Genomic DNA, 22,197 nt, shown 5'->3' on the forward strand with positions numbered 1-22,197 from the left:
AACTTTTTTTTTGTACTAAATTGAACCACTTTTCTACTTTAACTAAAGGTCATCTCTTCAGAGTTCACAACAGTTTTACAGTGTGTGTGTCTGTGTATGTGTGTATTTCATAGAGGGGTTCGCCTGGGTCGTAGTGGCATAGAAGAAATTAAAAGACACCCTTTCTTCAAAAACGACCAGTGGACCTTCAGCACCATTAGAGAGAGTGAGTAAAAAACACTCCTAATTCCCAGTGTTGCCCAACTGGTTATGAAACTCAAGAGAGCTCAACAGGATGTTAACATTTCTGAGCAATGAGAGCCTCATCTCTCTGGTCAGTGCCTTTTAACTCTGCTGTTATATATGCTCTCAGTATATCATAAATCTTGCTGTTTTTCCATTCTCTCTCAAGCTGCTGCTCCTGTGGTTCCCGAGCTAAGCAGTGACGTTGACACCAGTAATTTCGATGAGATAGAAGATGATAAAGGAGATGTGGAGACTTTTCCGACACCCAAAGCCTTCGTCGGCAATCAGCTGCCTTTTGTGGGCTTCACCTACTTTAAAGAAGACCAGTAAGAGAATTCTGCATCCCTTAACACAAAATGAAAAGATGATGAATGGATGGATTTACCTATATTGATCCCATAAGAGAAAATCAGGAAATGTGCTGCTATATGGTAGTGTTGTATTCATCCTGTGTGTTTTGTCATAGATCATCTGACATGTGTTTGTTGCAGGTTGTTGAATGCTGTTAACAGTTTAGCAATGAAAAATGATCACCCCGCATCCAGCAAGAGAGAGGTATGACACTAATACAAATATCTGGTTCATACTGAAGTTTATGCTTAAGAGACTTGATTTCATGAAGTTAACTGTTAGATTATACTACTGTATATAGTAGTTCCTCAGTTGACTGGTGAAAGACTTCATATCAGACTCTGAAAACACCCTAAGCTTTTTTTAGAAATGAACTGATAAGTGCTTCTTAACATCTATTAACTTATATGTTGTAACTTTTCTTTTCTTTCTTGTTTTCCTACAGGACTATTTAGCCGTAAGTGTTCATGCTCTCTTTTTCTCTGCTTGATACACCATATCACACAATTTGTAATTTTTTATACATTATTACATAATGTTTGATTTAAGAGATTCATAGTTTGAGTGAAGAAGAAAAAAATGAATCAGTAAGCTGTGGGACTCTTCAGTGGGATATTATTATTCAAGTGGGGATAGTAAATATTAAATCACTCTGTGCTGTTTTCCGCTCAGCTCCAGAAGAAACTTCACTGTCTGGAAGAGCAGCTCAATAATGAAATGCAGGCCAAAGATGAAATAGAGCAAAAATACAGAAGCAACTTCAACCGCCTGGACAAGATAACCAAAGAGCTCGATGAAGAGGTGGGTGGGACTTTTCAGCAACTTTGTGTTTGGGAGTATTCAGTGACCCGACAGGCTTAAACATTTATTTAAGAGTGTCATTGTAATAGATAACCAAATATAAAAAGTGCCATTTATTTTAAAGAAAGATAGCACAGACACAACCTTTTTAAGCAAAGCATTTTATAGAGTGAAGTTTGTTGGATTTGAAATGAAAAAAACTAAAAGATAAGCAAAGTATTTTGACACTTTTTGGTTGACATCAGTTAAAGTGACAAACCTGTGAACTTGAGAGGAACTTGCCTCATAAATCCCCTTAAAAGTAGAGATCGACCGATAGTAGATTTTGCTGATAACTAAGGTGGTGGAAAACCATTTATAGTACCAATTAATCAGCCGATAGATTTATTGAATGTTAAAAAAAATAAAAAAAGTCTTTCCTTACTATTGCGGGTGCAGACATAAAAGATACTAAAATGAGGCTAAAATGAGTACAATCCTAGATGCATGTTTGTTGTGCAACCAATATCCCAATATTAACCAGAAAAAAAAATAGGATTTGGTGCATAATGTGGGACTATTAATTCTAAACAAGTTTGTTTTGGCCAGATAGCAACATGGAAGAAGAAAATGTAATAAATTCTTCAACTATCGTGCACGATTTATTTTTGCCCATGACCGATAGTTCCAAAAAGCAACTATCGCATCAATTAATCGGAAAACCGATATATTGGTCAACCTCTACTTAAAAGCCAGTTAAAAAAAGAAAAGAAAACATTTGCAAAAAGTCTCTGAAAAGTGTAGTTGTGCGAAAAGATCTACTATATAGCAATTTTGTTCAGCAAATGGGGAACAGTATTATTATATATCGTATTATTATTATCTGCTTCACACATGGCTCATCTAATTAGCGTTGGAACTGTCAATTTTAAAGTATGTCTTTGCATATGTGCTTTTAGATAAATGGCAGAAAAGCCTTGGAAACATCTCTTAGACAGCTGGAGAGAGAAAAAGCCCTGCTGCAGCACAAGAGCGTAGAGAGCCACCGCAGAGCCGAGAGCGAAGCCGACCGCAAACGCAGCCTCGAGAATGAAGTGAACAGTCTGCGAGATCAGCTGGATGAAATGAAGAAGAAAAACCAGAACTCGCACATCTCCAACGAGAAAAATATCCACCTGCAGAAACAGGTTTGTGTGTGGAATGGGACATCACATACTGGAGACTTTTCTCTGATCCTTCACCGTGTTGGTTTCAACCCGTGTTTCTCTTTCTGGCAGCTGGATGAGGCGAACGCTTTGCTGCGAGCAGAGTCTGACGCGGCCGCACGTCTGCGTAAAACTCAGACGGAGAGCTCCAAACAGCTGCAGCAGATGGAGGCTCATGTGAGGGAACTGCAGGATAAATACTGCATGCTGGAAAACAGCAAGCTCACGTTAGAGAGAGAGAACATCAGCCTACAGGCTGCACTGGACACAGAGAAACGAGAGCAGACACAGGGCTCTGAGACCATCTCTGATCTGCAGGGTAAGACTAGGATGAACATCTCTGTGCTTTCTGCATCGCTAAAGGTTCTACACCACAGCAAATGACATTGTATTTGACGTACAAGTTGTGAGCTTGTGGCCTGAATTGATTGTGATGAGATCAAAACGGTGGATAACAAACAATGCTAAGACACAACATCTATATTTTGCCTTGTCTTCCCTGGCTGCACTGAAAAGTGTGTTGGCCGATTCACGAGCAAATGACTCCAAAGAGCCGGTACTCTTCGGACCTGTACTATGAATTCAAGGATTCAAAGTTAAAACTTAACAATATTTTCACATTTCATTTTCTCTTTATAGCACGGATCTCTGGTTTGGAGGAGGAAGTGAGACAGGTGAGACAGGCCCTGTCCAAAGTGGAGACCGAGAAGAGGCAACTTCAGGAGAAACTCACAGACCTGGAGAAGGTAGACAAACACACTGTCACTCCCTTTGTTGTAGAGACATTCCAGACATAATTACGGCCATACATAGTCTGCCTGTACATCTTCAAATTCAAACATGTTCCTCTCAGGGCACATTAATCATTAATAATTTAGTTTAAAGTCCACCCCCCATTCTAATGTTCCTCCCCCTTTTTGTGTGCATCTAATAGGAGAAGAGCAATAAAGAAATTGACATGACCTATAAGCTGAAGGTGTTGCAGCAGGGTTTGGAGCAGGAGGAGGCGGCACACAAGGCAACAAAAGCTCGACTTGCCGACAAGAACAAGATCAGCGAATCCATCGAAGGAGCCAAATCTGAGGCTGTGAAGGGTATAAAAGTTTACATTGAGGGACATTTCCAGCATTTTAGTATTTGTTAACAACTTTCTTGCCAAATGGTGAGCCAATGTTGTCTCAAATTTGGTGCTTAGTGAATGGTAATTTGGAACCCTGTCTTTGTTTGTGTAGAGCTGGAACAGAAGCTACAGGAGGAACATTCCTCTAAGCTGCATGTGGAAAACAGAGTGTTAGAACTGGAGAAGAAGAGCTCCATGCTGGACTGCGACTATAAACAGTCACTGCAGAAACTCGACGAACTGCGACGACACAAGGAGAGACTCACTGAGGAGGTGTGCATCATGCATGCATGTAGAACATGGTTTAATGTTTGTTCTTTACTTACACAATCTCTCTCTCTCACACACACACGTTGTCCCTGCTGTAGGTGAAGAATCTGACTCTGAAGATCGAGCAGGAGGTTCAGAAACGCAGTTTGACTCAGAATGACCTGAAGGTGCAGAACCAGCAGCTCAGTGCTCTGCGGACATCAGAGAAACAACTCAAACAAGAGATCAACCATCTGCTGGACATCAAACGGAGCCTGGAGAAACAGAACATGGAACTGCGCAAGTATGCAACATATGCACATGCATATGCAATTTATATAACATTCATTTCCACATATGCAAATATGGATCTTTCAGTTTGCGTTTGAGAACTATTCCTATTCCTTTTATCAAAAATATTGAAATTGTTCGTAAATTGGTTTCCATCATCTTGCATTTGTGTAGGGAGCGTCAGGACTCTGATGGACAGATGAAAGAACTGCAGGATCAGTTGGAGGCAGAGCAGTATTTCTCTGTAAGAGCTCTAAACTTGCAATCCTGTAACTGAACAAAAGCACTTTTAAGATCTTAAGAGACTCTCTCTCTCTCTCTCTCTCTCTCTCTCTCTCTCCTCTCTCTCTCTCTCTCTCCAGACACTGTATAAAACACAGGTGAGGGAGCTGAAGGAAGAGTGTGAAGAGAAGAATAAACTCTATAAAGACATGCAGCAGAGTCTACAGGAGCTACAGGAAGAGAGGTGAGATGTGTGTGTGCGTGCACGTTTGTCCATGCTTATGGAAATGTAAGGGAATTTAATTGGTGACTTTAAGACCTGAAAGACTAAAATCTTAAAAAGTTAATTTTATTTATTTATTTATTTATGTTGTTTTCTGTAAAATAATTTTTTTCTCTTTTCTTAGGGATTCTCTTGCGGCTCAGTTGGAGATCACAGTAACGAAAGCTGACTCTGAGCAGCTGGCGCGCTCCATTGCGGAGGAGCAGTATTCCGACCTGGAGAAGGAGAAGATTATGAAGGAGCTGGAGATCAAAGAGATGATGGCCAGACACAGGCAGGAGCTCGCTGAGAAAGATACCACCATCATCTCAGTGAGATACATGCTACTTCTAGCACCAGCTATCAGTCGATGTTGCAGATACCACATTTAGATAGTGTATTGATGGTTTGGGTAAAAATAACGATTTTTGATGTATCGAGATCTTCGATATCTTTTTATCTAATTGATCTTTCCAAGAAATTGGAAATTCGGTGAAAATGTTTAGCACTGAGATCCTTTCACTGCCCGTTGTGTGTTCAAAGATGAGATGCATGCAATCCATATGTCATTTAATAATGTCTGTTTGAAAAGTTTTTCAGTTCTTTACATTCAATTGTTGGAGAAAGAAAAAGTGACATTTAATTCCAATCACACATGGCTGAAGAAACAGATCCTCTCTTGTTTAAAAGCGCTCACTGTCTGATGCCGGTAGTCTTAAAGATGTATCGTATTGGCTCCGGTTCTAACGTTTTTAAACAGGATCCAGTATTGGTCTGATGAACCCGATCCAAATCCGATACTGTGTGTTAGTCATGGTCGTTACTGTCAAATTTCCAAAAATGACATAAAAGAACAAAAGCACCATTAAAGTACACTGTATCTCATGCATTATATTTAAAGTCTCTTGAAGACATTCATTGGCTTTGTGAAACACAAAAGGCTGCATTTAATAAGTAAATATGTAGCCTACATGCGCTGTGCATTTCAGTGAATGCGCACTGCTCTGTTGACACAGACAAATAGCAAGTTTTGGATATGTAATGATGCACTGCTATTTTCAGCTCTCAGAGCGACATGCAATATGCTAGCGCTCTACACAAACAACTTCTCAGATGTAGATGCTGAATTGTTCAGTTCGCCTGTAACATGTATCGAGAACTGCACCGGAAGAGCATTTTAACTGATTTTGAATAAGAAGCGTATTAAGCTACTGTGAACAAGGCACACACACACACACACACACACACACACACACACACACACACACACACACACACACACACACACACACACTCAAAGGACTTCCTGGAGTATTCGAACTGTCAAAATAAAAGCCTGAGTGTTTTAAAGTTAAAAAGGACTGAATAAAATAAAGTGTCTCCTTATAGGCCACACGTTTATATTTAAAATAATGTGTAGGTTTTTTTTTTGTTTTTTCCATGTGAGTACCCCTAATTAGTTCCACACAGTGAGGAATAAAAATCGTATTTAAACTGATTAAGAAACAAACAACACTGGTATCAGATCAGTATTGGTATCAGCCAATACAGAGAGTTCAGGGCATCAGGGCAAAAATTGGCATCGGTGAATCCCTAATTCTACATATCGATGTAAATAATTATATAGCACAAATGATGCATGTAAACAATAAACATAACACAAAAATTATATATATATATATATATATATGCAATATAAAATATGTAATTTCAAGACACTGAATTTGAAAAAATTTCAAAATCTAAAATGTGATCAATATAATAATTTGCAGAATAGAATACAATTGTACATAGAAGGGTTACCCAGAAGGTTAGAGGCTCTCTTTATAATGAACAGCATTAGCTGAGAGAAAATGCCATTTATATGTGAGCAAAAGGGACATTGTAATTGAAATGATACCCAAATGAATCTATATCGAATCAGAATCGAGTTGAATTGAGATCTTGTGAATCTGAATCGAATCAAACCGGGAAATCTTTATCATTACCCAGTCCTAGTGTATATTGGAATGAACTTAGATGAGAACTTGATGCTTTTAAGACTGAGATGTCCTGTCTCCTGTACAGTTAGAGGAAGCTAATCGCACATTGACGAATGACGTGGCAAACTTAGCCAATGAGAAGGAAGAACTCAACAACAAGCTGAAGGAGACACAAGACTGTGAGTTTTACAGATCTTATGCCAATGGCATAATACCAAATATCTTGAGAGCACTAGTGAAAATGCTTATGCTATGCAAATGTTTCCTTACAAAATATATAATTGGCAAAACAATTTCAGTGAAATTTGATATGAATTTCAATATGTGAACATTGCATTGTCACCCTTTTGCTTTCATGACAGTTTCCACTTTAAGCTGGCATGAACTCCACAAGCGTGTGCAAAACCTTATGATCCATGTTATACCAGCATGATTTGAAATGTTCCAAAGAGCACCTTGTGTGCTTCAGTGGAAGCAATGAAAGGAAGAGTGGTCAATGTCACAAATTTGCTTATTTGATTAGTAACTTAGTGATGCAACATTTTGTTTTATCTATGTGACTATACAGTTTCTTTGTTTTACATTTTTTCGCAATCCTAAACTTTTTTTCATTAAGTTTTGAAGCACAAATCTTTTTTTAAGTGGTCACAGACATTTGGACCCCAATGAATGTCAATTGTTTTTGCTTAAACTCCTGTTTCTAACTGAACAACACCTTTCACTGTGATGGTGAAGTGAGTTTGGTTTATTGTGTCTATGATTACTGATTATTTCTTTTACTTTTCAGACCTGCAGAATATGAAGAATGAAGAGCAGTCCATAACGCAAGTGAAACTTGCCCTCGAGAAACAGCTGCAGTCAGAGAGAACCCTCAAAACACAGGTACACCATACTATGGCAAGCGCAAAGTCACTGACATCAATTTTTCTACTTGGCAATTCTTTACAAATTAGCTTGTTTCTATTGGTCAATTTTAGTAAGTAATTTCCAATCTGTTTTTCCTGTTTTATTCAGGCTGTAAACAAGCTGGCAGAGATTATGAACCGGAAGGAGGTCCGAGGTGGCGGCAGTCGTCGTGGAAATGATACAGACGTGAGGAGGAAGGAGAAAGAGAACAGGAAGTTGCAGCTGGAGCTTCGATCAGAGAGGGAGAAACTCAACAGCACCATCATCAAATACCAGAGAGAAATTAATGACATGCAAGCGGTATGATTACTATTCCAGTGGATCCAGTGGGAATTTCTTTTGCTTCAGAACCAAGATTATACATTAGACATCAAGTGTACCATAATAGACCATTAGTTGAATATGAAGTGAGCACAGTACCATAATTGTTATTGTACAAAAGGGAATTTCGTTGTTTTCATACTCTCTGCAGCACAAAGAACACTGTGGTCGGCAACCATGTTTATCATGTTTATGATACTTCTGTGGTACTTTTTCTTCGTTTCTACAGCTTGATGTCCCCTGATCCCCATCCAATTTCACTTGTTGGAAATTAACCTTTATTTAATATGCTTTGGGTCATATTTTCTTTTACTGTGCAGTTTTGTACATGATTTATTTGTGGCAAAACAACATTTGACAACATAGTTTATTTGGACATTGCCTTGGGGGGGGGGGAAATGGGAAAAATTTAGGCATTTTCTTCTTTAGCATTATTTTTCCCCTGCTGTCTGTTCTGATGGGGTCATGAACAGCAGGGAAAAACAATGGTAAATGAAGAAAAAAAACAAAAAAACAACACACATTGTCTAATAAAGAACTGTTGACACACAACCAGAATGCTTGTTTCTAACTCTGGTTTATATTCTGCAGCAACTGGCAGATGAGTCGCTGGTGCGTATTGAGCTGCAGATGGCTCTGGATAGTAAAGACAGTGATATTGAGCAACTGCGCAGCCTGCTGAACTCACTCAACATCCAGTCGCTCGACTCGGCCAGTATGAGCAGCGGTCCAGACATGGACACTGATGAGTCACTACCAGGTACCGTGTTCCGTTCTTGTCGAATCTTGATTGGTTTCATAATTGTATATTTTTTCCACACTGTTGACACACATTCCTTTCATTTTATTTCCTCCTTATTCTTTATCACAATCCTTTTGTTTCTCTTTGTCCTTTCATGTCACCCTCCTTTCTCCCTGCTCAGTTTTGGTGAAGTTCTCAATGACCTTTCACCCTTCACCTCAATGCAGAGCCTGACCATACAGGTGACCTGCATGGAGTGCAGTGCATGGACTGCAGGCTTTTCTCATGAGCTGGTGTATTTGTATAAGGCTTGTCTGTTTTATAATACTGTAAAGGGATTAATGGGAAAGGAGGCGGCGAGAACCGGCTTGACAATATAAATAATATTTTAATAAGGAACTTAAACAAAAAGACAAACACACAAAGGTGTCAGATAGCTGCCTGTAAATCTCTCTCTTTCTCTCTCTCTGTCCCACTGCAGTCTCCAGTTGGCCTTTATCCCTCTCGGAGGCTTGATTAGCCTGATTAGGGGCCGGGTGTGTAGCATCATGTCCCGGCCCGCCCTCCGCGCTGTCACAAATACATTTCTTACTGTTTTTTTCTCTTGTACAGAGACAAGGCTGGAGGGTTGGCTGTCTTTACCTGTGAGGAACAACACCAAACGCTTTGGATGGGAAAGAAAGGTACAATTTACATTGGCATTTTGTAATGCCAATGTAAAATGCCAATGCCCCCCCCCCCCCCAAAGAGACTCCAGTAAAGTGCATATTGTCATTATGACTGTAATGTACTGTAAGTAGTTCACTAAGGATACAGTGATGACGCGCTGTTTATGATAAAAAAAAAGCAATACATTGACGTAAGTAATGGGGGGATATAATGTAATGAAACTACATTTACATGTTCATTTATTTGAATATTCATAATATTTGCTGATCATATCAGCAACCACATGATAATATGTATATAGCTGGACTAAACCTCTAGTGGGTTTGTGAACACAAGTGCATTAGAGTTGCAAAACTACACATAAATTCATACCATTATACCTGCATGATGCATGTTTCAGAAATCAAAATATTGCTTCTTTTCTCTGCTCTAGTATGTTGTGGTAAGCAGCAAGAAGATTCTCTTCTACAACAGCGAGCAGGACAAAGAGCATTCCAATCCTTACATGGTGCTGGACATAGAGTGAGTCATTTTCACACTTATGGTGCATTCAAGTCACATCGGAATTATCGTATTTACGACTTGAGCGCACATGAACGTCGTAAATTACTTGTGGGGAAACTCTCGATTTTCTTTGAGCCCAGACTTTTCGAATTTGCATAATATATTTATTTTTTTTGTCCCCGTTTGAAAATAAATTGCCCTCCATAGTTCTAGTTCAGGTTTTCTATTACCGGTATGTTATTTTGTCTTTTAGATTAAACGGTTTCTCCTTCTATTCTATTCTCATCACAGTAAACTTTTCCATGTGCGTTCGGTAACCCAGACAGACGTTTATCGTGCTGATGCCAAAGAGATCCCCAGAATATTCCAGGTACAGTCAACAACCCATCATTAACCAATAATTAACTTCCTGTGCTGGCGGATGGTAACAAACTGGCAACTTGGCAATTTGTTAGAGCTTTAAATTCATTAGGATAGTGTCTGTTATTAAAGGTCTCATTTCTCGTCATTTATTCTCCCAGATCTTGTATGCGAATGAGGGCGAGAGCAAGAAAGAGCAAGAACCGGAGCCTCTCCCTGGTGACAAGTCCAGCTACATGTGCCATAAGGGTCATGAGTTCATCCCCACACTCTACCACTTCCCCACTAACTGTGAAGCCTGTACCAAACCCCTGTGGAACATGTTCAAACCACCTCCCGCTCTGGAGTGCAGACGATGCCACATCAAGTGCCACAAAGACCACATGGACAAGAAAGAAGAGATCATTGCTCCCTGCAGAGGTAATTAATTACCTAATTAATTAGCAAATTAAATAAATAAAATGACTACTTACAATTAGTAATAGACCAATATATCAGCCAGGCTAATTCATTATTTTGGGCATTTTGAGAACATATCTGCATCGGCTGATAACTGTCTGCTTGGCTGATTAACAAACAACTTCACATTATATAACACTCAAGTTAGGAAAAATAGTAAAACTAATATTATAAATCAGTAGTTATGATTGGATGAAGCCGTTGTGACAGCACATCAGTTGAATTAAATTTAAATGTTTTTCACTGTATATACCATCATTCCGCCAAGCCCTAAAGCTGTGCTTGCTTTCTCTATCCCTAGTGAACTATGACATATCTACGGCTAAAAATTTGCTGCTGTTAGCCATGTCTCAGGAGGAACAGCAGAAGTGGGTTAGTCGACTCATGAAGAAGATCCCCAAAAAACCTCCAGCACCTGAAGCCCCTCACCGCTCCTCTCCCAGAGCTTCTGTTAAAATACAAGCCAGTCAATCCATGAGGAGACCCAGCCGACAGATGCCCCCCAGCAAACCCAGGTGAGTTTTAAGTATTCATTTCAATTGCTGAGTCATATTACCACTAATCAGAGCATTTTACATTTACATTTGAACCATAACAGTACCACATCTTCATCGCATTTGCTTAATCATTAGTGATTTGTGTTACAGCAAAACGTCTAAGACAGTAAACGAATCATAGATATGAATGATTTTTCACTGGAGCAGTTTTAGAGCTTGTAATGGATTTATTTTTCTTATTTTTAACGTATCTCTGCTGTGTGTGATGCTCTCATGGTTTTTACTGCTTACCAGTATGTCACAATGACCTTTTGATATTGACAACAGAACTAGTCATAACTTTTTCAAAACAAATAAACGTTAGCAGTTCACAATTAATGTAATTTTTATGTAATTTTGGTAAGATTATAAAAAGGTTCCATTAATTTACATTAGGTATCATGAACAAACCATGAACAATATATTTTTACAGCCTTTATTAATTGTAATGTTATTTAATTAACTTACTATTGTTAGTTCATGTTACTTCATAGTGCATTAATGTTAATACAACTTTTTTTCTGTACCAGTGTTATTATCATTAACAAAAACTAAATCTAAAACATTTTCCTTAACTGAAATAAAAATAAGAAGTGAAATTAAACTAAAATATTTTCTTCATAACTTCAAAACTAACTAAAGTAACTAAACTGAAACTAGGAAACACAGAGAAAATAAAAACTAAACTAATATAACAGACAAAGTGTAAAAAAAATTGGAAAACTAAACTGGATTGATACATTTTATATAATATAGCAATAAAAACAAAAATATTATTCTCAAACTAATCTTATATAGCTTCTGAAGACTGAAGCGCAGAAGTCATATGGACTAGGTTTATGGTGCCTTTTTGTGCTTTTTTCAATCTTGACACCACCTGGTCACTGTCTGCTTTTACTGCATGGAAAAGAGCAGCTTGGACATCAAGCAAAATATCTCCTTTTTGTGTTTCACAGAAGAATGAAAGTCATATGGGTTTGGAACAACGTTAGGGTGACTAAATGATGACAGGATTTTTCTTTTGGGATGAACTAAACTTTAAGTCTGATTCCAACTTACTCACTATTGTCAATTGCGACACACTTTTGTTTCAACAGCAAAAGCTGTCGAGACATTAGGTGTATTTGGCACTATTTATAGACTAGAGTCTATATATTATACTCTATACTCTATATTATACACAGGTTTGTGTACAACGTAAATGAACCTACAGCATGTGCAGAGAAATATGGCTTCATCTACCACTATGGACATGAGTTTATCCCTTTATTCTACCACTTCCCTGCCAACTGCGAGGCCTGTACCAAACCTCTGAGGAACATGTTCAAACCACCTCTGGCTCTGGAATGCCAGAGATGCCAGATCAAATACCACAAAGAGCACATGGACAAGAACAAGAAAGGTCTCAGACCCTGTGCTCCAGACCAGTTCAACCTCCAGTTCACCACAAGCTGAGAGGAAGAACATTGCTGACATGGAAATGGGATGGAATGTATTGCATTTTAATGCCAAAACCTCCATCACTCAAGAGCATTAAGGGTTCAAAATGAAGTGCTTGAATAGCAGAATTACAGTTATGGCCTTTGCGATTGTTGGCTAACCAGGTCTCAAACGTAAAGCTTGAACAGTGTTGCGCTGGTGTGAATACTCTGTTGTAGTCGATTGGGGATGCAAGACAACCGCTTTGGCACTAACAAAGCACCTTTTTTCACTGTTAACGTTTTTATTTGTGGCAAGTGGTGCTTAATTTAAAGGTATGCACCATAAGATCTGGTTTAGTTAAAACTTAGAACTCTATTTCTTTCAGCAGAGAAATTCTTCACTTGTATTGCATTATTGCTCATTTGATGCCAAAGAAATGTACAGCCTTCAAAGGTAGCATTTTTTTACATGCATATAAGGGAGCTTCGGCAGACATGAATGTGACCCCATGCTTATTTTAAGGTGAAATGGTGTTCTATAGCAACTACCTCTAAGGTGCCAAGGTCTATCTTCACTTAACTACCTCCAGGCTGTGCAACTAGACAATCTATAGGGAGATCGGTGAAGGCTTGGATGAATGCTCTCTCCTCCATCTGCAGGCCTCTGGATTTGGAGCTTCAGGACTGGCACTGGGCACTGGATGACGTGGATGATGTAGATGTAGACCATACGTTTAATATCTGAGGAGCATGTGTAGGGTTGTATCAGGGTAACCATTTATATAAAGGAGCTCTGTTCCAAAACCTAGTATGCTGCCTACATAGGCAGAATTCGTATGCATCGTGGCTTCCTGATGTGGAACATCCATTCATGATGGCGGACAAAGCAAGAAAAAAGTCAATTAGAAATGAAACGAATAGACTTATAATTAATTATAATTGTTTTAATATTTTTTTATTTTATATAATTATTCAATCTGATTTAAAATGGACTTTTACCCAAGTTTTAAAATAAATTATGAGTTGAATTTCGCATGAGGGAGTGCTATTTGTATGATGCAGATTTGCTGCCTATGTAGGTAGTAGACAGCAAGGCAGCTCACTAGTTTTTGGAACCGGGCATGGGTGTGCCTGCTTATTTTTGAGTGCCGTGGGATTTGGTAGCTGTTGAAGCAAATGTAAGCATGTGCGTGTTTGGATTCTGTTTTTGTGAAAGATTTGTCCAAGACGGGAGATTTGAGAAACTGCAATAACTCAAAGGAAGTTTCTGTTCTCTGATCATGCACCCTCTCCGCCCATCAGGCCCACAGGTGGCGCTCTTGAATATAGAACAAAATAGTTTCTCCAATCAGAATGCGCCAATAGTTCTCATTTGCTACTGAAGGAGAGGAGGTTTGCGCAGAGAATTGGAACTTGGCTTGCTTTTGTTTCTTGTTTGACCTTTGACCCTCTTGCCCTAGTCCCCCCAGATTGGACACACCAAAGATGAGGCGAGAAGACTCCAGCAACAGCATTCTTAACAAATAAGTCTTTCTGAATATGTGTGTTTATTACGAACTGTTTGTCAAGAATGCATTTGTACTGTAAATGAAAAATCGAATGAGAAACAGTATTTATTATATTTGTAGGACTTTATTGTTACCTTTTGCGACCCTGTTGTTGTGAGAATTTACAGGTGTATTAATCTGCTTCTCTTGCGCATGATGGCATGCACGCTGTGATTTATTTGTATTACTGAAGGATTTTTCCTGTGAAGTTGTTAAAATATGGTGAAATTAACCTCTCTCTCACTTTCTCAATTTCTCCCTCCTCTAGTTAACCTTATTTTGGGAATCTGGTGCTGCTACATGGTGATTTGGGGTTCTTCCTGTCACACCAACAAAAGACCTTTGTCGTAACTTTTCGCACATTTTGGCAAATCCAAAAAAGTGAGAGATGCACAAATGTTGATGAAGGTTTTGCTGTCGTATGGCTTTTATTCTCTGGGCAAATGGTTGCTTCAACTTCAAGAGTACAGCAAATCTACGCAGAACAGAAAGTTCGACATCATCAAACCAAACATCTTATTTATTCAAGGCCAGAGTTGACCTGAACCCTAAGTTTCCAACTTGGACAGAACCCTGCTGGAGCATCTTAGGGACCAGCCTGAGAATGTGGACGACAGCAGCACCCGATCTGATCGGACTGTAGTGTCTTTTTTTTTTTTTTTTGACTTTGATGGCTGAATGTAGACTGTAGGACAACACACCACATAAACGGCTTAAAACACCACTACATACGTTTTTCATTCCTTCATTAATCCAATGAAACTAGTTTTTCTATGGTTGATTTCTACGATGTTTATATTTTAACTTCGTTTAACCCACTGTGTGATCAAAGCTTCATTTGACTGTTTACCCTCTCTCTCTGATCATAAATGCATCTCATACCGCTCTCTTCGACACTTGTTGCTCACTTCTTACATCATGAGTTGAATGTAAAGCTGAGAAGGGAACTGTATGAACTGAACATGATTGTATAATTAACATCATCTAGATGTGAGCTGTACAAATGGGCCAAAGTTACATTTTTGAAATGTTTGCAAAATTGAGAGCAGGAAATAGTGAATTTGATTATTTTGCCAGATGTGGTTAACACAATATCAGTGCTGTCAATCCAAAATTTTTACCCAACATTTCATATAGCCATTTCATATGGAAACATTTCACATTAGCCATTTAAAAAAAAATAAAACAAAAAACACGTTCATCTGCTTTTAAAGCTATAGTTCACCCAAAACTTAATAATTTCTCTATCATTTACTTACCTCATGCTTCCCAGACATTTTTTTTTCTTCTGCAGAACATAAATTAAGATCTTGAAAGAAGAATATCTCCACTCTGTAGGTTCATACAATGCAAATGAATGGTGGCCAGAACTTTGAAGCTCCAAAAAGCACATAAAGGCAGCATGAAAGTAACACATACAACTTCAGTGGTTAAATCCATGTCTTCAGCGTGATAAGCGATATAATGAGTGTGGGTAAGAAACAGGTCCAGTATTTAAGTCCTTTTTAAATATAAATCTACACTTTCATCAGCCCTCCTACAACTGCCCAGTAGGTGGAGATAAAGTTGGCAAAAATCATGCAAATCTGTATTAAAAAAAAAAAAAAAAAACTGGAAGAAAAACCCTCTTGAACATAGGAGGGTTGTTTAAAAATACATATTGTAGTATTGTTCTGTTTCTCACCCACACATATTATATAGCTTCTGAAGACATGGATTTTAATCTCTGGAATCTCATGGATTTCTTTAATGCTGCCTATGTGCATTTTTGAGCTTCAAAGTTCTGGCCACCATTCAATTGCATTTTATGGACCAAAAGAGCTGAATTCTTCAAAACAATATTAGTTTGTGTTTTTCAGAAGAAAGTAAGTCACACATCTGGGATGGTATGAAGGTGAGTAAATGATGAGGGAATGTTCTTTTTTTAGGGGCAACTATACGTTTAAAAGGCAAGTCTCCCAGAAAGTGAAACCTGCAGGCACATAACTGAAATGTTCGTGAGACAGAGGCATGTTCAAAATCCACATGCTTAAATTCACTAGAGAAGTATTTCATAGAATTTTAGTTTTTGTGATTTGAAGTGGGGGAGGTGGGGTTTATTGTTTTTGCGTGTGTGTATTCTCACCCTTGCAAGTGATGTGTATCTGTGGATGTGCTGTGAATGCACATCTTTTACATGTTATATATATATATATATATATATATATATTAGATGGTAGGTCAAATATACCTGGTAAATTCTCACATACGCACATATATGTGTGTGCGAATTACAGCATATATTTGACCTGCCATCTTCCAGTCGGTTTGCTATTTATACTGGTCCAGGCACTTTTTTTTTTTTTTTTTTTTATTAAAGCGCTGCCTCTAGATTTGCATGTTTTATATTGATGTACTGTTTGACCATAAAATGAAAAGCACATGTAGCCGTGTTGTTTGGAGACCCTGTATAACATTTGCTTATTTTTGTAAACAAAAGTAGTCAGAAGTATATAGCTGTGATAGTAAAGGAAGTAAAGTTTTAATATAAACAGTCTGGAAGTCCTCTCTGTTTGCTTTAATTACAGGAATAATATATTTGCCTGTTATATAAATGACTATGTACTGATGACATGGTTATAGCACAAAAATTGTGATGGTCACTGGAAGAGTCACACAGGTTAAAGGAATTTTCTGGGTTAAATAAAACTTAAGGACTCACGACAGTATCTGTAACATGCTGTTGATAACCCCAGAAAAATCATATTGGATATTACACTGAAGGGGAAAAAAGGTGTAGTGTGTGTGTGTGTGTATATATATATATATATATATATATAAATAATAGTACTGTATATGTAATGGTGTAGTCTATGGGCAATTAAGTTGAATATTTTTTGATGGATTAGTGTTATAATGGCATTGACAGTTTTAGATCAGCTAGAAATTTCTATTTGCAAGTGCAGTCTCGTTTTTAAAAATCCTTATTCATTTCATTCAATTCTCTGGTATAAATAATTGAAAGCCCTGTGGATTTAACCTGAAATATTAAAGGGACAGTTCACCCAAAAATGAAAGTTCTCTCATCATTTACTCACCCTTATGCCATCCCAGATGTGTATGACTTTCTTCAGTAGAACAAAGAATTTAGGAAAAATAGCTCTGTAGGTCTGTACAGTGCAAGTGAATGGTGATCAGACCTTTGTAAAGAAACAAAGTTTACTATGAAGTTCCATTTTCCAGCAGTGTTTTGGATATTAAAAATCTGAAAAGACAACAAACTACCATCCACATGAAATGAATGTTTATAGATTCCCAAGTTTATTAAATACAGAAGATGTCGGATATATTAAAGTACTTCTATAAGACAGACATTCGTTGTGCTACAGATCTAAGCATCTCTTAACCTCTGTGACCCACACATAAACTGCAAGATGAAATCTTCATGGTTCTTCTTGATCATTTATTGAGTAATAACCTGGTTATACTAGACCTAGAACAATGTTTGATCAAAGTGTGGAGATTAGAAGAGTTCCATAGTTTATGCGTTTGCATTAATATAAAATGTGTAAAACCCTGTAACCATTATGACTTATATTATGTAACAGTTATTGCTCAATGAAAAAGTCACAGTACATTTTTCACTGTATGTAAACATAACCCCATATGAACTACAGTATATATAGGCTGTGCAGCAACCTGATATCATATCTCAATAATAGTTGTGCATAGGCTGAAAGCTGATCAAAAAACTAGATAAGACCATTTTAACCATTTAACCAAGTATTTCCACAGTATTCTAACTTCAAAACAAACCATTTTGGAATATATGGGTAGTGATTGATCATAAGCAAGCAATTTGGAGACAAAAACACTTAAACAACAGGGAATACTGGAGAGAACCCTCCCTGGAATAATAAGGAATGTGACCACGGCTAGAATAAGGGAATGAGATCCTGGGATGTATTGTTTTCATAACACTCTATGGCCAGAAAGAGGTCTCATAATTCTGATGTGAGATCTGTAAATAAAAGGGCACTTTTTGCATCTAATATTTTGTGGTCACGTACTGTAATGCACATTTACAGCTGTAAAAACACATTACAACACATTGCCATTTTTCCTCCAAGCAAAGGAATATTAGGTGAAGGATTAAGTTTATATACTATGTTATAAAAAGACCATTACTTTAATTACTATTTCATGTATACACACAAAAGGGCCATGTTATTGACACTGAAAAACTTCTCTTACTATGATCAAATTAATATGGGAACTCTGAGCTTAAGAGCATTATGGTGATTCTTTTTAATTTTCCTAATTATAGTATACACTTACCCAAAGTCAGTACATCTTAACATTGCATTGCAAAGTGCTACATCCAAATAGCACCTGACCTGAATCCAGTTGAGTGTGAGGTATGTTTCCATTCTTCAAAAACTACTTTGGTAACATTTTACATAACAGGAGGAAGTGATGATATACTCATAGCGACAGGTCTTAATCCTGTTTCACAGCATGAGGTTTGTACTGGATCACTGTCGCTGTCACCCACATATTCAGAATGCTCATGATGACAAACCGAATGAGGACTGGAGAAGAAAGAGTGGGAAGTTCAAGTCGAAGTCACCGACATCTTAACCAAACATCCAATCAGGAAGCTCTGACTGACCTTGTGTGTCTCCTGTGGTGATCATGGTAGTGAAGATCCTCGCTGACAAAAAGAACACAATTTCAGGTGTAAGAATTCAAGAGTCCAAATGCTTGTTAATGAAGTCATTTATTTTTTATTTTTACTTCATGTGTCTGTGTCACTTACTCAGGCATGTATATGTGGCCAGACCCCAGGTGAGAGTGCTGACCTGTCCAGAATCTTTCGAACGCCATAGACACTGAAGCTGTGCCAGTTTACTGCCTGCACTAATTAATGTACACAGACTCTGAGAGAAAACATCAAAAACAGAAACTTTTGGGTTTCTTTCCAAACACATTTCATTTGAATCAATCAACGTGCAATACAATGTTTGACACTAAACTAAGCCTAAATAGCAGCTGTAGTAGAGTGTTCTCTCACCATGGCCAGATCAATCACCCATTTTTGTACTGTCAGCAGCTGCCATCCACCAACAAACCTGATTCTTGTAGTTAAGGATAAAGACAATGATCATAAAGGCTACATAGTAGTGTAGGTTAAATTGGACAGGTTTTGCTATTCTTGTGGCGACAACTATCAGGGTTAGTCTTTGTTCATTATCATTAGCTTATATTAAGAACATTAGAATGGAAATCAACACAAAGTTCTTTATATTGGCTGTTGTGTGTATGTGTGAGAGCAGGAAGGAGTGGGAGGATACACTGTGGCGTATATGAGGCTGTGCTTCATGTTCCTGTTGTAATGTAGAATTAAAAGAAGCACGACGACATCTGTAGGAACAGGGCTTAACACTCAAATCCAAGTCTTGCTATGTGGAAAAAACGCCCTGTAGCTTCCTCAGAATCTCCTCTGTAAACCATACTCACCTTGTGCTATGAGGATCGGATACTCCAGGTATGTGAGGGGTGGATAATCATAGTACATCTGATAGGACATGAACACTATAAAGCTGCACATACACAGAGGGAGAAGACTAGGTACAGAACTTGAAACAAAAGGACAAGATTTTCATAGGTTTTCAAAATGTTTGCCCATCCACAGAACACATACATTCCATAAATAACACAAAAGTGAATGCTTTCTCTGCGCACATTATTTATAAAGTACCACTCAAATGCACATTATTAACTCTGATAATAATGCTGCATGCTATACTGTTATGCATTTGACAAACACAATTTAATTTTATTTAATGCACTGTGAAAATTAAACTAGAGTATACTGTACTATAACACATTTGTTTATATGCACGGCAGAACAGGTCAACCACGTATACACATCCACATACAGTACATTGTGCACATCATTTTGCACCGGCAGATTATGTGTATATCTGTGACAGTCTGCTGTAACTAAGTTTAGATATTAAAGACTAAAAAGCTATCAAGACTTGAAATATTTGTGAGTTTTATATAAATTATCTCATCGTCTACTCACCACAACACATACATGCATGCATGACTTTCTTCTGCTGAACACAAACAAAGATTTTTGGAAGAATATCTGAGCTCTGTTGGTCCATACAATGCAAGTGAATGGGTACCAAAATTGTGAAGCACTAATAAGCACATTAAGGCAGCATAAATTTAATCCATAGAAGTTAGAACTCCTGTGGTTAAATATGCGTCTTCAGAAGCGACATGATAGGTGTTGGTGAGAAAAATATAAATATTCAAGTCCTTTTTACTATAAATTCCCCAACCTGCCCAGTATACGTCGATACGCACGAAGAATGAAAATCAGCAAAAACAACAACAAAACAATGCAAAAGTGTCAGTGGAGATTTACAGTAAAAAATGACTTAAATATTGATCTGTTTCTGACCCACACCTGTCATTTCACTTCTGAAGACACTGATTTAACCAGCAGAGTCGTATGGATTTTTTATGCTGCCTTTAAGTGCTTTTGGTACCCATTCACTTGCATTGTAAAGACCTACAGAGCTCAGATATTCTTCTAAAAATCGTTGTTTGTGTTCAGCAGAAGAGAGAAAGTCATACACGTCTCGGATGGTGAGTAAATGATGGAAGAATTTTTATTTTGGGGTAAACTATTCCTTTAAAAGTAAAATAAAGGGGTTCCACAAGCCGAAAGATTAATTTCACTCCGTCTATTTAAGAGATGTCTGATTCGCGCATGAATTGTTCGTTTGAACCAATTCTTTTAAATGATTCGATTGAACCAATTCGCAAAGCTTTGGTAGATTGCCCTGTAATGGATTTTTTTTTTTTTATTTAGATTATCATCATTATTATTATTACTATTAATAATAATGAATTAAATAACATTATACATATTGGCAAAACTTTGTATAGTGACGTAACAATATTGTAAACAATAATGTTAGAAGAATAAACAAAGCATGTAAGCTAATAGTGAAATAGGTTAACGTAAAATGTAGCGTGGTGACTTCTGAGAACAACTTGTGAATTGTTTATCATGAAATGATCTGATTCACCAAAATGAATCGCACTTTCCAAAACTGTAGACAGCTTGATCGATTAGGCGCGTCGCATCGCTCGCAGTGCAATCGACGGATGTAGATATTGTGGTCCGCTAGAGCTGCAGTGATGTACACACTGTCAAAGCTGTAAAGTTCTTACCCGACCAGCTCCAGCAGCAGACTGTTCAAACTGACTCCATTGGTCGCTTTGGCCCGCATCAGTACAAATATCTGCGGGAATTTCAGCACCATGCATACGAACAGAGTGCTGAAGTTGGCGAAATGCAGCGTTAAATTACCATCCATCTCTGGCAGCAGCATCACTTCCCTGTAAACGCCTGTCCCTTTAATCCCGGTGTACGATCCGATGTTCAGCTCTAGGCACGAAGCGTCTCCAGTTGCTAGGGTCTCGGATTTTGCCGCACTTCCGCACACATCAGCGCAGCGAGATTTGACCCTCCACAGAGCCCGTAGCTGCACAGGTTAACAGAAGCATTTGGCTGCAATCTAGAGTCGCTCATTGTGGTTTTCAGTGATGCCTGATGGCATTTTTATAATGCATCTTAACTTTAGCGCCAACAGATCATCAGAGCATAGGATTACAATTAATTGTTCATTACAGTATATAATTACAAATGCATCACTCCGAATAAACTCAATAAGCAATGAGTCTAGAATAGAATTGGAAATTAGCCTCAGTAATTAGTTAGAAGTAAATACCACTCTTAAAGGGATAGTTCACCCAAAAATGAACATTCTCTCATAATTTCCTCACCCTTATGCCATCCCAGATGTGTATGACTTTCTTCTGCAGAACACAAATTAAGATTGTTTTTTAAAGAATATTTCAGCTCTGTAGGTCCATACAATGCAAGTGAATGGGTGCCAAGATTTTGAACCTCCAAAATCCACATAAATGGAGCATAAAACTAACCCATATGACTCCAGTGGTTAAATCAATAAGTTCAG

The 22,197-nt window shown here is 37.9% G+C and overlaps 2 protein-coding genes across 2 annotated transcripts in view; one reads left to right on the forward strand and one right to left on the reverse strand.

Moving 5' to 3' along the window:
* The window catches only part of LOC127617702 (rho-associated protein kinase 2-like), a 74,982-nt gene extending 57,789 nt beyond the window's left edge, over window positions 1-17,193 (forward strand). The window contains exons 8-31 of the mRNA XM_052089757.1: window positions 114-205; window positions 392-551; window positions 717-780; window positions 1,022-1,033; window positions 1,249-1,377; window positions 2,316-2,543; window positions 2,634-2,880; window positions 3,201-3,307; window positions 3,496-3,655; window positions 3,794-3,954; window positions 4,050-4,234; window positions 4,396-4,465; window positions 4,584-4,687; window positions 4,851-5,037; window positions 6,773-6,866; window positions 7,475-7,569; window positions 7,702-7,893; window positions 8,506-8,674; window positions 9,269-9,339; window positions 9,759-9,847; window positions 10,121-10,199; window positions 10,351-10,609; window positions 10,950-11,163; window positions 14,421-17,193. Of these exons, the coding sequence (XP_051945717.1) occupies window positions 114-205; window positions 392-551; window positions 717-780; window positions 1,022-1,033; window positions 1,249-1,377; window positions 2,316-2,543; window positions 2,634-2,880; window positions 3,201-3,307; window positions 3,496-3,655; window positions 3,794-3,954; window positions 4,050-4,234; window positions 4,396-4,465; window positions 4,584-4,687; window positions 4,851-5,037; window positions 6,773-6,866; window positions 7,475-7,569; window positions 7,702-7,893; window positions 8,506-8,674; window positions 9,269-9,339; window positions 9,759-9,847; window positions 10,121-10,199; window positions 10,351-10,609; window positions 10,950-11,163; window positions 14,421-14,424 (3,172 nt within the window). The 3' untranslated portion in view covers window positions 14,425-17,193. The remainder of the gene's footprint in view (window positions 1-113; window positions 206-391; window positions 552-716; window positions 781-1,021; window positions 1,034-1,248; window positions 1,378-2,315; window positions 2,544-2,633; window positions 2,881-3,200; window positions 3,308-3,495; window positions 3,656-3,793; window positions 3,955-4,049; window positions 4,235-4,395; window positions 4,466-4,583; window positions 4,688-4,850; window positions 5,038-6,772; window positions 6,867-7,474; window positions 7,570-7,701; window positions 7,894-8,505; window positions 8,675-9,268; window positions 9,340-9,758; window positions 9,848-10,120; window positions 10,200-10,350; window positions 10,610-10,949; window positions 11,164-14,420) is intronic.
* Window positions 17,194-17,451: 258 nt separating this feature from the next.
* On the reverse strand, window positions 17,452-21,695 carry LOC127617703 (solute carrier family 66 member 3-like). The gene is made up of 7 exons (XM_052089758.1): window positions 21,389-21,695; window positions 19,652-19,734; window positions 19,486-19,555; window positions 19,206-19,263; window positions 18,951-19,071; window positions 18,804-18,845; window positions 17,452-18,723 (listed from the first exon to the last, which is right to left on the reverse strand). The coding sequence occupies exons 1-7, from the start codon at window positions 21,547-21,549 to the stop codon at window positions 18,632-18,634; spliced, it is 627 nt and encodes a 208-aa protein (XP_051945718.1). The 5' UTR covers window positions 21,550-21,695; the 3' UTR covers window positions 17,452-18,631.
* Window positions 21,696-22,197: the final 502 nt, after the last annotated feature.

Source organism: Xyrauchen texanus, chromosome 24 (assembly GCF_025860055.1).
Source record: "Xyrauchen texanus isolate HMW12.3.18 chromosome 24, RBS_HiC_50CHRs, whole genome shotgun sequence".
Taxonomy (NCBI): domain Eukaryota; kingdom Metazoa; phylum Chordata; class Actinopteri; order Cypriniformes; family Catostomidae; genus Xyrauchen; species Xyrauchen texanus.